Below are 18,948 nucleotides of genomic sequence, written 5' to 3' on the forward strand. Positions count from 1 at the left end.
CTTTTTCTTTCTATCCACATACCTTCTTTCTTTCCATTTTCTTTTTCTTATTCCTTTCTTACTTTCTTTCTTTCTTTCAATTTTCTTTTTCCTCTTTCTTTTCTTTTCTTCAGTTTTCTTTTTTTAATTTTCAGACTTTCTGTCCATTTTCTTTCTTTCTTTCTATCCATTTTCCTTTTTCTTTCTATCAACGTACCTTCTTTCTTTCTTTTCTTCTTTCTTTCTTTCTTTCTTTTCTTTCTTTCTTTTCTTTTTCTTTCTTTCTTTCTTTCTTTCTTTCTTTCTTTCTTTCTTTCCTTCTTTCTGTCCTCCAATTTTCTTTTTTTTTCTTTTTCGTACTTTCTTTCCTTTTTCATTTTCTTTCTTTTCTTTCTTTCTTTCTTTCCTTTTTCTTTCTATCCACATACCTTCTGTCTTTCTTCCCTTCTTATAATTGAAACTCTGATTTCATGGCATATTTCCTTTTTTTTATCGATTTCTACATTAATGTTAGAACTGATGTGTTTTTCTTTTCTTTTTTTCTCCTTTTCTTGTTTGTTTCTTCGTTAGATTTCTTTTCTGCTCCGATTCTCTTCGTTACGCTGTAGATTCGTACACTTTGCGTGTCAGGGTTGTATTTTTATCTACACTCGGTACTTCTAAAATGAGATAAATCTTTTCTAGAGCTTTTTATAAAGGGCTTTGACCGGACGGTTGTTTGCAGTGTTAATGCAGAATCTAAAAAAAAATAAAAGCCTAATATCAACCTAATGTTTACATAAAAGCTACAATCTTTTCTACACACCGGATGATGAACGTAGCTCGCGTTACTGTGTTTTTATTCCACTGAACTCTGCTATTTTGATATTGTGATTTTTTTTCTGTGATTTCTGACAATAAAAAGCTTTGGAACGGAGCGAAAGGGAAGCACACGACTGGTTTGCTTTCGTTATTTTGTTACTGAAAGTCACTTTTATTTGAGTAAAAATGAACACAGTCAATACATCGTCATGCGTTTAAATATTATTGAACAGATTCAGCTTTTTAGAGGATAAACAGGAACATTTCTTCTAAGACGCTCTTTATATCAGGAATAAGTGCTGATGCAGCGGAAACAGAGCAACTTTCAATCCGATCAATGAAGAAGAAAAAAAAAAGAGAGAGAGATAGAGAGAAAGTCCAGGCTGTGAGATGGGACTCGGGGATTCTATGGGGGTTTCAGGAAGCGATCAGAAATCCAGCCGTTTCCACTCTGACAGCCTGGAATATGATTTTCTACCAGTGTGAAGACAAATCTTATCATTTTATACTCGTCTGAAATAATCATACTGTCAGTATCTAGGGACCTTTAAGAAGAGTGTATCAGCACATCTGGATTAGTAGATCTGGAAGTGTGCAGATGTGGTGCCGTCCTTCCAGCTGCGTGGCGTTTCCACGACAACCGCTCGGCACAGGGGGCACGTCCGTTCCCGGTCGAACCACAGACACAGACAGTCTTCACAAAACACATGCTGAAGAACAAACAAAAACCACGAATTGGAGAGTTTTCCCGGATTTACACACGTCTCAGGGCAACACTGTGTAAAACATACCATAATACTATAACTGAAACCGATGCGATTCACATCATCACGCATACGATATGATACGATACGATTCACCGCTGTTACGATACAGTGTGACCCGATTACAATCGACTTCAATGCAATACGAATCAAAGGCAAAAAATATGGTGCTGTTCAATTCAACATGGTACCGATAGTTCACTTTTATTTCTTTAGTTCAAACAGACAGCAAATGAACAATTTCCTTTGTAGTGCAAAAAATAAGAATAAAAATGAAAAAGATGAAATAAAACCAGTTCTTTTCCTGTTCTGTCTCCAATAGATGCAGCTCTACCTCTGCCATGTTAATCTCTATTCTATGTGACTTTCAGGACGCTGAAAAAAAATCTATCTACATATCAAAATACTGGTTCTAAATTCTTGGTCACTTTCTATACAATGAAAATATAATACTACAATAATATAATAATATTATATTATTATAATAATAACTAATAATAATTATACAGTAATTCCCCACTTTACCGCGGTTGGAATTTGGCGCCCCCTCTGGTTTATCGCGGAATTTCATTTGCCACATTAATAAGTTTGGCTGATTTTCCGGGTCTCTCGAGGATAGCACGATACACCAAAACACTTATAGGGAATTGTTTCTATGAAGTTTTAGGTTGCAATTTTTTAATAAAAACATAATTATTTATTATAAAATGAATTAAAATGTTAATACAGTACAGAAAGTAAAGTATAAGGTATCTTTAACTCTTTTTTGACGTCATAGGACACTTCAACCAATAAACAAGCAGAGGAACTACGTATAGGCTACTCATAAAGTCCTTTCATTATTTAGATATAAAAAATAGTACTTTTGAATCACTAAACATTTGTTTTACTGATGCGCTAAATCTCAAATCAGCACCATGATGCACACATCCGGCATTTAAAACTGTCCGTGTGGAAACAGCAAAAGTTCCATTTGGTGTCCTGATCATTTAGGTCATTTAAAACACAGTAATTGCTTTAAAACATTTACAAGTACATTTAGTTTTCATGCTCTATGTTGAGTTTCACTAATTATAAACATACTTTTGCATCAATATTTGTCCATGCGCATGTTGATTAGAGTATTAAAATTATTAATTTAAATTTCTTATATCCCTTTCATTTGACTTCTTTCTTTGTTTCCATTTTACTTCTTTGTCTTCCATTGTATCTTTCCATTTTCCTTCTTTGTTTTTAAGTTGTTTCTTTCTTTTATTATTCTCTCATTTTCTTCCTTATGTTCTTTCTTTCCTTCCATTTTTCTTTTTTCTTTCTTTCTTTCTTTCTTTCTTTTCTTCAATTTTCCTTCTTTCGTCTATCTTTTCTTCCATTTTACTTTCTTCTTTCTGTTTTTCCTTCCTTCCATTTTCCTTCTTTCTGTCTTTCTTTGCCACTTTCTTTTCATTTTCTTAATTTGTTTACATTTTATTTCTTAGTTCCTTCCTTCCTTCCTTCCTTCCTTGCATTTCTATCTTTCTTTCTCTCTTTCTTTCTTTCTTTCTTTCTTTCTTTCTTTCTTTCTTTCTTTCTTTCTTTCTTTCTTTCTTTCTTTCCATTTGCCTACTTTCTTTCTTTCTTTCTTTCTTTCTTTCTTTCTTTCTTTCTTTCTTTCTTTTCATTTTCCTTCTTACTGTCTTTCCTTCTTTCTTTCTTTCTTTCTTTCTTTCTTTCTTTCTTTTCTTCCAACTTGTATCAATGCACATTTTTGTAATCGATGCATCACATCAGTTACTTTTATAGCGACGCCCCCATCTTACTATCTCTAAGATACTATGTACTGCACGGCTCTTACCTGACAGAGAAGAGCGACTGGCTCTCTGAAATCAGCCTGGCAGATTGCACACACATCTCCTGCCTCACTGCACTGCTGCGTGCTGGCCCTAATACCGTAACTCTTGTTACCCACACACACACACACACACACACACAAACACACACACACGGTTATTCATGAACCAAGATGTACAATTCATCCGAGTCCGTATGCAAATTTTATTATTAATTGATATTATAGGAAAATAATCAATAAGTGATATTGAGACAGCTGGAAGCATAGTGCTGATATTGTTCACACCAATGCTAATTGATTACCTATAAAAGTATGTCCTGAAAGAAAGAAAAAAGGGAGGAAAATAAGTCTGGTTTTAGGCCACGCCCACTCCATGTTTCAATCTGAATATGGATGTGAATATCAGGAGCACTGAACAGATACAACATCGATAGTAAAAATGTTGGAAGTTTGGAAACACCTCGTCTAGATAACATGTTCATTTAATGGTTTTACTTTGACCAAAAATATCTGTTATATCTATATTTATATTTATATACAGTATATATGTGCAGATGTTAGACTTTATTTTCATTGAAAAATCCTCTTAGCCTGAATGACAGCTTTACACACTCTTGGCATCCGGACATTTTCTTTCTCCAAACATTCAGCTGAAACACGTTGCCATTCCTCTTGTATCACCTGCTAAAACATGTTTTTGACTAGTTGGAGATTTCTTTGTTGGGATCCAGTTCATCCCATAGCAGTTCAATAGGATTTAGGTACGGTGACTGGGCAGGTGGTTCCATGATAGAAACACTCCAGCTGACTGTTTGTTCTCTGACTAACACTTACAGAGATATCACATACGAATCGGCTCATCGTCTTGTTGTGCGGTGAAGTCGGTTCCAATTGGCTGCAGTCCAATAGGAATTGCATGGTGTTGAAGTATGGAATGGTTGCCATGTTGGTTCCTTTCACCCAGAATAAATCTCCAATCTTCTCTCCTCCAAAACAACCCTAAACCATTAAGCGTTCCACCTCCATGTTTAACTGTGGGGGGGTTGTGTAATTCTTGTGTTTTTATAAAATTTTATAATATATAAATATTGTAATAATTGTATTTATATACTGAGGAACAATATGTCTGTTAAAATACAGTTGGTCTACATACAGAAAAGGGGGTTATGTATGCAATTCCTGGAATGCTATGGAATATTGTAGTACATAATACTTGTAATAAATATAGAACAAAGACAAACCTGTGAGCTACAGAGCACCAGGAAGGCTTTCCGAATTCCTGATATTCGTCCACACAGGTCAAACGACTGGAACGAAATGAAAACAGAGAAGTATGATGGTAAATGCACAGTTCATAGCTCTTCATTTTTCCGATTTGCTTGACAAGCTCCAATATAAGTAACAGGAGACACGTATTCGGTGTATTATAAAAGTGTCATTTCCAGGTTATGACTCCTACAGTTGTGTGCGAATTCCCATGAAACATCTGGACTTTCAGGGAAAAATCTGTCCGAGTGTGAAATAGGAACTCGACAATCATTTAAGGGATAAAATGGCAACACAAAACGCAAGGCTCCGTACCTTGCACAGGCTGTATATGATAATCAACACTGCACCAAGGAAGTAGCTGCTGGATGGATCCTCGCCCATGATGTACTTGTACCACATCTGGATGGGCACCAGAGCGCGAAAGAGCTGACTGAACTCTTCGATAAGCAGATAGAGCTTTCCCTGTCAACACACACACACACACACACACACACACACACACACACACACACACACAAACACACACAGATTACAACCCAAAATAGCATGTGTTACACTCCAGATAATATGTAATGCTTTTATTACCATCAAATATATACATATGTATATGGGGGGTTTGTGCCTTGATTGTGACCTCTATAATATAAAATAACACACCTGCTGGCCACTATATTCCAAGAACCCTTACAGAATAACCCATTGTTCATCTAAATCTCAGGAATGGATGACCAGAAGAGATCCAAGATCCAACAAAGTCTAAAAATCGCTGCACGGAAACACAATGGCGCATCCCAAAATATTAATTTTTCGCAGTTAATTCCAGCCAAAGCAGCCTAAAAAAAAACAAAAAAAAAAACAGATGTTTCAAGCATGTTTCCAAAGACAAAGAATTTCAAGTAACTCCAAACTTAGAGCCAAAAATAAGTAAATAAATAAATAAATAAAGAAGCAGGTTTGGTTCCAGCAAAGCCCTGATAGCAGATCCATGGTTTCCCTCAACCCACCCGCAGTGAAAAGCAATAACAGCATTGTCGTTAGTGTGAAACTGCCATCTTGATCTTCTCCCCTCTTTGTAAACATTATCATAAGCAGAAATAACTGCAGGCACCTGTGCCCAAACACGGTAGGAAGTGCCAGCGCTGTCAGACTGCAAGCTGTCCCTGTCCAAAAAAAAAAAAAAAAACAGCGCGAAAGAGAAAAAGCAAACTGTTCCATTGAATTGTATTTGCCCATTCGTTTCCTGTAGGAACCCCTGACTCCCGAGTGCTTTCAAAGAGCCAGAGGGTGGAAGAAAAAAAGCTTAACCTAAAGCCGAAAATCTGGCAAGACACCAGCGCGCGGCGGTCTTCTGGCATGAGGTGTAATTTCGCCACACTGCAAAGAAAACTGGCAGGAACACACTACAGCTGCTACCCAATTAAGAGCAAGGCTAGTAGATCAACCCTTCAGCCAATTTTGGACCCTCAAACCCTGAAAGTGTATGAGAACAATCCTGAAAAGAACAAAACTTCTAGTGATACATTTAAAAAAATCCACACCAGAACTCTACATTTTGGACCAAATGAATTTCAATTTTTAAGCCTAAAAAAGCCTTTGAGTTGTTAATACGTCTATAACTCCATATAAAATTTGCAAATAGTCTACCAACAAGTGGAGATGAGGATCGGATTGGGCTTAATTTCATGGGTGAACGCTTGGGAACAATTCTCACTACAATCCATCTCTTAGGTACTGTGGCCGAAAAGTGCAAAACAAATTATGAAAGAAAAACAAAATAATAAATCAGAAAACAATTGAACAAATCTGAAAACAAAAGGACAAATAAAATAAAAAAATCAGAAAACAAAAAAAAACAAATCAGAAACCAAAAGGACAAATAAAATAAAAAAAAAAATCAGAAAACAAATAAATTCAAAAAATAAAATAATTGAGAAAACAAATGGACAAATAAAATAAAAAAAATCTGAAAACAAAATAAACAAATCAGAAAACAAATTATCAGAAAACAAATGGACAAATACAAAAAAAAAAAACAGAAAACAAATGAACAAATCCGAAAACAAATTAGAATACAAATAAACGATTCCAAAATGAAATGAACAAATCCAAAAACACAATGACAATTCAAACAAACCAGACAAAATGTAGGTATAGTTTGTGAATAAAATACTTCCCACTCATTGGACGAGACATCTGTCATTCAAGATATACAGAAAATTGATATACAGGAAACTGATATACAGGAAATTGTCTATTCTTGTAAATCCTATAACATTGTTTTCTGTAAATGAAGTTCTGTGTTTCCTTTAAATACATTTTTCTCCCAATAGTGCAAACTATTTACATTACATGATATATTACATTACATTTTTGTACATTTTTACACACCTGCAGACTTTTCTACTTCCTGTGTATCTTGAATATTAATTTGTTTTCTGATTTGTTCATTTGTTTTCGTTTGTGTTCATTTGTTTGCGGATTTGTTCATTTCTAGTTTTAACGTTTTCCGCTTGTCAAATTCATGGTGTAGCTCTGCCACATTCACCATATAAGTTGAATGACACATAAAAATAATAAATTTGGTGTGAAAACTATAATTGATTAATCTGTTATCGGCAAGTATGATCCAATCTAGCTATCGATATCGGTAAAATCCGGTCAACATAAATACAAACAAAATATCGGTCGACCTCTAATAACAGCTACGTAGTAGCTGATTAAGCATTTATGTTACAAATGTCGCTTGCTTGTTTATTTCTTTTGCAAATTTTGCAAATGTTATTTTTTGTCAACGTGTCAAAGTTTACAAATGAAACTGTTTAAATGAAAACCATTTAACTGGGATCACTGGGAAAAGACATACATTACTAAAAGTCCTGCATGCTCAGTTTCTGGTGAAGAACTTTGCCGAGATGGATGTGAGGAAATCGATTCTGATCATCCATCCCTAGTGAGACCAAAAAAAAATACAAAATTGTTCGACCACCAAACAAGCAGCTCCGGCACCGACTCCAGCTCCGTATGCATAATGACTGCTTGGATTTTCTCTGACAGCAATTAATCACCCTCGTTGGACGCGTGTTAGATACCCGCCAGGGTCCTGCGACCTGCTCACGCAGGCAATTTATCTTAGCCAGAGATTCATGCAAACTGTTTTTCTCTTCACACTGACGTATTGAAACTGGACTTCCGCCAGGGAGGGGAAAATCAGCGCCAGGGATGCGTTTCGGCTCACTTCCGACTCGAACAGCTACGCTTCTGTTCTAATATTAATTACAAAGAAAAACTTTATTAAAGAAGGACGATAGGGTGAGCTAGGCCAAATCCCATGAGCACCAAAGCCGGGGGTTCCATTAATCTTAATCCATGTAGAGCAGTACTTCATTTAAAACACTGATTAATTGTTTTTTTTTTCTCATCAATTAAAAAGATTGTGGCAATAAACTTCAGCCTGGGAAAAATAAGACGAAGATGCATTACAGAGTGTTGCGCAAAGTGAAAAATAAGAATCGAACAGGGCTGTAAAGTGAAGTTTCCATTCTATTAAAACCTGTAACATGGCTGAAGACCGTGAGGCAATCTTGGGAAAAAATGTGTCAAAGCGAACTTTATTGGAATGCGCTGTTGTTGAATTTTTTCGATTTCAGATTTCCTAAACAATCCATGAACCTATAATTCCTCTACAAGCCAAATGCTTCTGTTTCAGCTGACCCCAAAATGAAGTCTCCAATGTATGCACTTTAGAGAAAAGTCATAGCTCAGTGGTTTAGACTCTGAGTTCCTGATTGGAAGGCATGGGTTCAAATCCCAGTATCACCAAACTACCACTCTCAGGCAGGGCCTTTGTGCTTTAGGCTCCAGGGGCGCCGTTTGATGGCGAGTTCACTACCATATAAGGCCAATTAAAAGGTTTCTTTTTTTATTTTCAAACCCTAATAAAAAAAACAACAACAATACAATAATACTAAGTCCTAAAGGATGCAAACTGTAGCGTTTGAGTAAACGTAAATCTGTCTGCTTCAACCAACAGCTTGTTCAAACGGATTATATTAGTTAACTGGAATAATAAACTTAAATAAACGTTCCTTGGGGAGTGGAGCTCAGTGGATAACGCTCTGGCTTAATGATCAGAAGGTCGGGGGTTCAAGTCCTGGTATCGCCAATCTTTGGCCCTTAACCTTCTGTGCTCCAGGGGCGCTGTATCATGGCTGACCCGGTGCTCTGATTTAGATTGGATTAAACTGTCATTTTACAGAGTAAAAACAGAGGGCCAATGAAATGCAGTTAGCAATGTAAATAAATCAAACAAATATAAATATACAATTAAAGAATGACGGGATTGCAAAGGTGCAATATATATTACAATAATACTGTATAAGCTGCAAATGTAAAAATAACACTGCATGTACGTGAAGAAAGAATTTCACTGTGCTGTACACGTGACGAGCGTAAAGCACCATTCTTTCTTTTCTCTTCTCCTTCTAGATATTTTCACTAAGGAAATCTAGATCACTAATGAAAGGAGTCGCCAGTGCGCCAGAATCTTCTAGATCCCAGCACCACTTATCTACCACTGCTGGGCCCTTGAGCCAGGCCCCTAACTCTTAATTATAGATCACTCTGACTGAGGGCTTCTGCCAAAAGCCATAAATGTAATGTAATTTGTATTGCAGACATTGTACAAGAAATCATACAGTAAAAAAAATAAAAAATTTGATGCATCACAATTGAATTAATATATAATAATTATAATATAATATTATATCTTTTATTATAATATTATATAATTGAATATAATAAAATATTATATATATTATTATTATATTAAATTATATTATCATTATAATAAATTAATGAATATATAAAGGATAAAGACAGTATGATGGTCTCTTGTATGCAGTATATACAGTATGTACACTATATAGCAAAAGTATTGGGACACCTGACTTTTCCAGCCATACAGTATGTGTTTTTCCCCCTCAGACTATTAACACAAAGATGGAGGCACACAATTGTATAAGGCGTCTTTAGATTTAGATGTTGGAGCATGAAATCTTTTATATGGAGTGGAAGATCTCCTGCTATAGAGCTCTTGCTATATTGAGCATGATGAATGTGGATGCTGACTGCACCCCAGGCCTCCTCGCCTCACCTACACCTTTACTGACACACGGAAGGAGTTGCACACAAATCTCCACAAATACACTCCAAAATCTAGTGGAACGTCTTTCCAGGAGATGGAGGTTATTAAAAGAGTTATTGAAGACAATGTTTTTTTATTTTATTTAAAGAACCAATCACATCAAGATGCCTCATATTATAACGTGAGTCGGCCACAGATTTCCGACCTTCGACAAGGTCAGACTATACGGGATCACCCTGTGACAAAGGTAGAAACCTGACATTTGTGGGCTTGTGTGTGTGTGTGTGTGTGTGTGTGTGTGTGTGTGTGTGTGTGTTTATTTATAACCATTCTAATGATGATCACGACTCAGTAATGAGGAAGAAAGGCTGACTGTGTGACCATGAGCTCAGTGCCTGACAGAGGGCCACCTGGGCATGGCAGCAGAGCTGGAAAGTGTGTATAAGTCAGTGTGTGTGTGTGTGTGTGTGTGTGTGTGTGTGTGTGTGTGTGTGTGTGTGTGTGTAAGATTGGAGCGTGGTGGTTACAAGGGGGAAAATTCATTCAGGCTTCAGCACAGCAAGAACCTGCTGCAAACATGACTGATCTCCAGTGCGTGTGTGTGTGTGTTATTTATAACCATTCTAATGATGATCACGACTCAGTAATGAGGAAGAAAGGCTGACTGTGTGACCATGAGCTCAGTGCCTGACAGAGGGCCACCTGGGCATGGCAGCAGAGCTGGAAAGTGTGTATAAGTCAGTGTGTGTGTGTGTGTGTGTGTGTGTGTGTGTGTGTGTGTGTGTGTGTGTGTGTGTGTGTAAGATTGGAGCGTGGTGGTTACAAGGGGAAAATTCATTCAGGCTTCAGCACAGCAAGAACCTGCTGCAAACATGACTGATCTCCAGTGCGTGTGTAGTGTGTGTGTGTGTGTGTGTGTGTGTGTGTGTGTGTGTGTGTGTGTGTGTTCCAAGGAGAGGTGACTTCACTCCTGTCCCTGAGGACCATGAGCTCAGTTACTGTGTGCCAAGAAACCAGAAACACACACACACACACACACACGCTTGTTTATCAGCCAAGACAGGGGTATTTTTTTCTCTTGCCTGAAACAGACAGAAATATTGGTCAACTCTTACTCTTGATTTGAAAGCCAGGAGGATTTTGGGTAAGAAGAGAACGAGGCACTTGACAGCGATGGTGAAGTACTTCAGCACAAAGTCGGTGATTCCGACCACCCAGATCAGGTCGAAGAAATCATAACTGTTAATGTTCGGCTTCGCAAATATCAGGCTGTGAGCGAGAAAGAGGGAGAGAAGAGATGCAAAAAGAAAACAATTAATCAACACGATCCTTTTATCTTTATTTTTATAATCTTATCCGAAATGTGCACAATGTGCAGGCGGAAATGCAGGCGGAAATGATAGTAGCATAGATGTAACATCTATGTAAGAGGATGAAATGTGCAACAGAAAATAAACCAATAATGCTCCAAAAAATAAATAAATAAAAAGAATAAAAAACTGTTAAAAAACTGTCAAAAAAAAAATAACACACACACACACACACACTAATATATATATATATTAGCTGAAGAAATATGTATTACATTTGATTCTTGTTTAAAGATTGTATTTTTAATTATAGCCATGTTAGATATTAATTATTAAAAAGGGGGGTCTTATATTTGTAAGCAAAAGTGTTGGCGCCTCCTGCCCTCATGCTGTATTATGTGAGATTTCTTCTTTAAACTTGACATTAGAGATGTGCACCTCCATTATTTGATCACCACATGATCTGTGTAAAGCTGCTTTGAGACAACGTGCTTTGTAAAAGCGCAATACAAATAAAAATAAAAATAGATTCAATTGAATTACTGAGGCCGATGCGATTCGCATATCGATGCCGTCGACGATACGATACTTTAATACGATACATTAAAGATACATATGAACCATCTCGAATAAATACACACAAACACACGGTATCTCACAAAAGTAAATGCAACCCTCATATTTCAGCATCCATTCTATTACATGTTCTTAAGGGACGATACTATAGAAATAAAACTTGGATATAGTCATTGTGCAGTTTGTGTAGCAGTACAGATTTACTGTTCTCTAGAAATAACTCAACATACACCCATTACTGTTTAAATAACTGCCAACAAAAGTGAGTTCACCCTGAACATGTCAAAAAAATTAATAATTAAAATAAGTTAATTAATTAAATTTAAAAAAAAGGAGAATTGACTGTAAAACACTGGTTTCCTCGGTTGCTTTATTTTTTTGTAATTTTTAATTCAGTATTTTAATTTGTTAAAATTCCTCCAATAAAATATCTCCAGTACCGTTTTCTTCATCCTCTGCCATTTAAACAAGAAGGAGACAAAATAAAGGTGTGAAAGGATGAAGTGATGGAGGGGAAAAAAAAAATACTCACAAGATCTGTAGACATAAATGATCCTAAAGAAGAAGCTGCAAGCAGAATGTAAACAAAAACAAACAAACAAACAAACAAATAATTGATGGATGAACAACATGCGTGCGAGCGTGTAGATGACGTGTGGCAGCGAGGTCTCGAGAGAGAGGCTCCTGATCTCACCGACCTGTTGTGCAGCTCCTCAGAGCTGAACGTGTAATACACGTACACGATGTTTCCTCCTAGAAACGACAGGATCCAAAGAGAGACGAAGATGGACCTGTCCTCCTGCGGAAGCGACAAGCCGAGAGTTCTATCATTACAACCTCTGTCTCTCTGTAATTCTGCTTTGAGATAATGTCCATTGATAAAAGTGTTCTACAAATAAACTGAATGAATGAACTGAATTGGGGATGGTGGTGTCCTGAGAGTGCACGCTTACCCGCAGCGACACCTGGTGCTTCAGAGTGGAATTAGCGAAGGCAAATGTACTGGCCATGCCGATGCACACAGCGATGCCTGAAAACAAACGCACGACCGGAGTCACATGACCACATCTCATTTAACACAAGAGAATCACAGCATGAGATACTTCCCCTGCACTTTCTTTCATGACCTAGCCCAGGGTCGTGTATGCTACCCATCTGTAGCACTTTTTTTTATCCATTTTTTGTTACGTCGAGTGTTGCGGAACATGTGCAAAATGAGTATGGATTACGCTAGAGAAGACACAACGTCGTTCACTCATCAGCTTAAAAAGAAAGTGAGAAACCGCACAAAGTGTGGAACTGAGGACTAGATTGTGTGTACATGTCCTAACTGTTACTATGGAAACGAAAACTCTATACGGTATCAGACTGTAAAAGGACATTACTCATAATCACACAATCCAGTGCTCATGATATTTCTCACTTTGTGTTTGTATTGTGGTTTTTATGATTTATAATCACAGGCTTGGTGTGACCCAAATGAAGATGGGTTCAGGATTCAGGAAGTCAGCTCGGGATTGCTCATCGGCGACAAATACATAAAGTTCACTTACTGAAATTTGTGTTTGAAAAAAAAAAAAAAAAACATTTTAGAAATAATTAACATAACACATTAAATATACATTACACATCTCAGAGTGAACTTCTGTACCAATATGATCCTCCACACCTACTTAGATCAAAAGGTGCAGGCTCTTTGTTGGTACCTCAAATAGTGAAGACTACAGTGGGCAGATTTTTCTCTTATGAAACAGCCAATCAGTGTTCAGTCTCAGTGTTCAAGTTGAGGCGAACACAATTATTTAGTCAAAGCTTTTATCAGTAGATTTTTTTTTTTTTGAGATAAAGGAGCAGATCTGGAGGGATCATTTATTATCATTATTATTATATTATTATTATAATTATTATTAATCATATTTTATTCACTTTTTCATGATAAAATTTCTCGCGACTTACCGAGCTTGTGCTGAAAACAAACTTTAATGAGGAGGATGAGGATGAAGGGGAATCCTCTCTGCAGCCAGGTGACAACAGCTTTCAGCTCAGACAGAGCAGGAGCTGGAGAAGATGCTTCATCTCCTAAAAAAAAAGGAAAAAAAAATTTGGAATCAAGTACACCTGGGAAGCAAACTAACCTGAGATCGTGCTTCTCACCTCCGTCGTCCCTGCTATGTCTCTCAGCCGAGGACGCAGAATGAAGCAAGGCGGACCGGTGCTGGCCTGACTGGTGGAAATGATGATGGTGGTGGTGATGATGATATTGCTGAGCAGGGCGGGGAAGAAATGCTGCATTCTCTGCCCGGTGAGAGCTTTCCTCCCGTGACGAAGTGGTCATCTGGATGAAGACCTCAGGTGGAGACCCGAGGACGAGTCCAGCGGCCTGGAAAGGTGTCGAGGTCATGGCACCGGCTGACACGCCCACCAGGCCTGAGAAGAGCTGCTGGGGCGAGGTCGGAGACTCGGGCTTTAAACAATCAAACACACCTCCTTCATCCAGACTGCTCTCGGATCCGAGCGTTTGACTCCTGTTTCTAGGTGCATGAACAGGAAGTGTTGGTTAGATGAAGATGTGGGAAGTCTGAAATCAGAGCACATATAAATGCACACTCCTAACACCTGACCACTGAAGTCCTGTCATCCTCATTTCCGGGTGTTTTTCTCCATAAATGATGCCGATGCATAGCCAATGATACGATACATTTAAGATCTATAAGAAACAGCTACTGATGCGTTAAGACTTACCCCTATTACGATGCAAAGCGATTCGACTAGGTCTGCAACAATTAATTAAATTTGTTGTAAACGAATGCCATTATCAATTCATTTGGGCTGCTCAAGCTACGGGTTTAGCGCGACGGTAAGAGAACACAACCACTTGGGAAAATGGCATCAGGAAAAAGTGTGAGTCGCAATTCATCCAAGGCATGAGAGCATTTTATATAAACCGCAACTAAGAAAACTGTACCTGGAAGTTATGCAAAGTGGAGTTTGTGCGGGATGGAAGTGCACAAGCACATGAAAAGAAAACACCCTGAAGTCACGGATGAAGGTGAAACATCAGCACGGTGAGTAAAAACTGTATAATCCTTATCATGTGACCATGTTAAAGTGGAATGAAGTGCTATTGTGTAATCTGTTTGTTTGTAAACTTGGGGAAATTCGCACTGGATCTGTTCTGTCGTGACTCGTGAGCATCAGGGTTTTTTCTCATTTTATAGCATTTGTCTTCTACAACAGTAACTTTTCAAACGTGATTTACTGCGGCTTTACTACGTTCAAATGCTCGTTTGTTTTTGGGTTTTCTTAACAAAAAGAAACAACCCAGCATGAGTGAATTTGTTCAAGGAGAAATCCCCTGTTCACTCCTCAACAAGCAGCTACTATAAGCTTTAAAATGTCTAAAATAAAGATAGTTGAACTCAATATTTAGCATTTTTAAGTACACTTTTATACATAATTACATAATTAGGGTTTTATATCATTATAATAAGCAAAACAACTCGTTTAAAAAAACATTTTATCGAATAATCGGTTATCAAAATAATTGCTAGTGCAATGCAATTGTATAAATATGATGCTACGCAGTTCAATATGTTACAGATAGTTTGCATTTATTTCTTTGGTTCAGACAGACAGCAAATCACCAATTTACTTAAGTGCCTGCTGACTTTTAACACGATACTTTCACAAACACGCCTTTGTAGTCCTGTTCTGTGCGCAGGAAGTTACAGATCTACCTCTGCCATGTTAATCTGTATTCTATGTGACTCTCAAGACACGCCTCTGTCTACGTAATGTTGCAGATTATTGGTCACTTACTAAATAATAAAACTAGAGCGCATCAACAGATAATTATAGATAATAAATCGGTTTTCACAGAGGCATATATGCTAAAAATAGCCTTTGTTCGAGGGCAGCAGCAAAGCAGGGATTTGAACCCCTTCCCTTCATTCCCCTATAATTATTTCTTAACTAACTGTACACTAATATGACATTACAGTTCAGTGATTGTCCAGTTAGTCTGTCTTGTGTAATGCGTAATCATGGTTGCTTAAGTCTGTATCCTAAAATATCAAATCCATGTGCAATACACTTTAAGCAACTGGACAATCACTGAACTCACTCACTGTCACGCTACAAAATGTTCTGTCTTCCATGCCTTTTAGTTGTGTAAATTGTAATCGTGTAATAATCCAACATCTAATAATCTAATCAATATGTTCTGTCTAATCTATGTCTTGTTTCAGTGCAGCATTGCTGGGCAGGGCCTGCGTGTTAATACTACGCTGTTGGATTACAATACACCAAAATACCTCGTTTGCTCAGGCACACTTATTCAATAAAGCTGGCCAATCGTGGGAGAAGGACTTCGGTAAGAGATGCTAGAAATCACAGACTGCTTCAAACCAAACTCCATTCCAAGATGCACGAGAGACCGAACTCATTGTTTTCAGTGGTTTAAATATCAAAGAGGTTGTTATGTACCCTAATCACCCCAGTAACTGTCTGTTCAGTCTGCTGTCATCTGGCAAATACTTCCGCTGTCTGAAGGCAAAATTCGAGAGGCTTCTTCCCACAAGCCATCATACTTCAAAATGTGAGCATGCCCATCTAAACTATCCCATAAGCCTTCATTCTGCACCCCACAACCTCACATTGTCATAATCATTGCTCCCGTTTTTGGTCCGAGATTCCTCCATTAAATGTTGCACTTCCTTCTTTTCTTCTTCTTCTTTGGCTTCTCCCATTAGGGGGCGCCACAGAGGATCATCCGTCTCCAAACCCCCCTGTACTCTACATCTGCCTCTTTCAACCCAACTACCTGCATATTTTTTCCTCACCACATCCATAAACCTCCTCCTTGGTCGTCCTCTTTTCCTCTTTCCTGGTGGCTCCATCCTCAGCATTCTCCTACTGATATACCCCATGTCCCTCCTCTGCACATGTCCAAACCATCTCAATCACACCTCCCTCACCTCGTCTCCAAAACGTCCTACATGCGCTGTCCCTCTAATAAACTTGTTTCTAATCCTGTCCATCGTCATCACTCCCAACGAAAACCTTAACATCTTCAGCTCTGCTACCTCCAGCTCCACCTCCTGTCTTTTACTCAATGCCACTGTCTCTAAACCATACAACATCTCAGGTCTCACCACAGTCCTATAAACTTTCCCTTTCACTCCTGCAGATACTCTTCTATCACTAACTATTTTGTACATTCAAATACATTTGCACTATTTTTTAAATACAATCTTATATATCATATATTTTACTTGTTTTTCTCACATTTTATACTAAACGAGTCGCATTGTGCATATAACTGTTTGTGACATAAATCTTAAATTGAATGTAATGTGTCATAACCTTTCATTTAATTAATGCAGCTGGACATCAAGGATCATTTCGGTCCATAGGTGTACATAAAAACCATTATCAACAGATCTTACTGGATTTGTATTACAATAAATTCGTATTTTAAGGCGGAATCCCATTGAAATTTCAAACAAGAAGAACAGGATAAATCGTTTGGAAGTATTTGTCAGTGCTACGCTGTAATAAGATCTTCCATGTCATCATTTTTTATTCCTTACAGACATGTGACCACGTGGGTGAAACTCACTGCATGGCGATGGGGAAAACTTGTAGATGATTACCATCAGGGTGACATTCCACGTCTCTGACCCTTATAGCAGAGTCTACAAGGGCTCTGAATACTTTGTGAACGCATTCGGCCTTTTAAAGAATATTGTTTATTGATTTGAAGGTAAGAACTGATCCAAAATGACATTTGACATTTCCTGGACCGTATTATAAGAGGTGGTAAAGTCAATAGCGGGCTGTCAGGATGAACTTTCTCTGTTAGCTTCAACTCACTGATTTATGTTTTGAAATATTTTTGTTCATGAATATGTATTTAAATTATTACCAATCATCATTTCATAGTTTCTCTCAGGTGCGCTGGAAAACAGCAGAGGAGAAGAATGGTCGCAGAAACACTTACATACGCTCTTTAATGAACCTTTTATACTTTTGTGTTTTCCTTCCTGTCGAATTTTTGCACAAAATAACACACGTTTTGGCTTCATTTCCAAACACAGAAAACCCAGGATCATTTTACGAGGTAAATATCGAAGCTTCTGCTAGAGATGATGTATGCAAGTGGTGCAGCTGTGGCTACAGTGAAAAGAGACTCTACAAGGGTTTCTCCATAATATTTATGCTTTCTAAAGCCGTGGCGTCATAATGACGGTATAAGGAGATGGATCGATTCCTGGGAAGACGCCACTAAAGGCCTAGATGTTGAAGTAGTAAATCTAGCAGTTTGAGGAAGCGGTTTGCGTGAACTGCAAAGGAAAACCGATGAAGTCAAACCTTTCGGGTGGCATGCCATCTGTGTTACTGCTGTGACGTCTCTGCATGGCGCCCCACAGACTCAGAAGCTCACGTGCTGGGGGGGAAAGGAAATATTAGGAATTGAGACATATAATCACGTTTCATTACAGCTGATAGCTGATTTGGTGTCTCTTTTAATTATAGTCATATCTAGAGCATTTTGGGCATCTTGAGCTCTAGAAAGAGAAATCTTATCTCATTTAAAGGTCTTTAGGAGGAATGTGTTCGATCAGGAGATCAGGAAACCAATCATAAAAGCAGCAGCAGCATCATTAGCATCTTCATCATCATCATCATGACCTCCAGTTCCAGTCCAGCCCTGTTATTCAAACCTAGGTACTGCAAGTACTGCACCAACTGAGACTAATAAAGTCGATACACATCGCAATTACAGGTCTACTAAATACCATTCTTGGTCTTTATAACCACATCAACGTATATACACACCATTATATCTCACGATATACAGAGTTATCTTACCGTTATCATGCTGCTTATGACAGATCAGCCTGTTTTGTTATTGAATCGAAACGGAGCTAAAAAAAAAAAAAAAAAGAAAGAGTCGACTCTCCTCGTCTATGTATTAGCAAAGCAATGCCGCGTTCGAAGCTTGGGATTCGGTTCCATAATCAATTTAAGCTTTAGGTCAAATACAAACATTAAATACATCCATTTTACGAGTTATTCACCATTAAACGAGCAATGTCAATTAACAAATGTACACAAATAAAAAAAAAATAATTAAACGCAAAATGTGAAACGATTGTAAAGACTCGAATCGGTTCAGAGTCGACTCCTAAACATCTAGGTCTCCATTTAAAAAAAAGGTACAAATGAGCGATAAATAAAGCAAATATAGATTTTTGCATACAATGTAAAATATTG

General features: G+C 37.7%; 1 protein-coding gene across 1 annotated transcript; it reads right to left on the reverse strand.

Annotated features, from left to right (window-relative positions):
- Positions 1-931: 931 nt before the first annotated feature.
- rnft2 (ring finger protein, transmembrane 2) lies at positions 932-18,732 on the reverse strand. The gene is made up of 11 exons (XM_046841783.1): positions 18,544-18,732; positions 18,043-18,118; positions 13,825-14,201; positions 13,627-13,749; positions 12,624-12,700; positions 12,369-12,469; positions 10,900-11,053; positions 4,954-5,103; positions 4,614-4,679; positions 3,376-3,477; positions 932-1,490 (listed from the first exon to the last, which is right to left on the reverse strand). The coding sequence occupies exons 2-11, from the start codon at positions 18,087-18,089 to the stop codon at positions 1,356-1,358; spliced, it is 1,332 nt and encodes a 443-aa protein (XP_046697739.1). The 5' UTR covers positions 18,090-18,118; positions 18,544-18,732; the 3' UTR covers positions 932-1,355.
- Between the last annotated feature and the right edge of the window lie 216 nt (positions 18,733-18,948).

The sequence above is a fragment of the Silurus meridionalis genome, chromosome 27, assembly GCF_014805685.1.
Source record: "Silurus meridionalis isolate SWU-2019-XX chromosome 27, ASM1480568v1, whole genome shotgun sequence".
Taxonomy (NCBI): Eukaryota; Metazoa; Chordata; class Actinopteri; order Siluriformes; family Siluridae; genus Silurus; species Silurus meridionalis.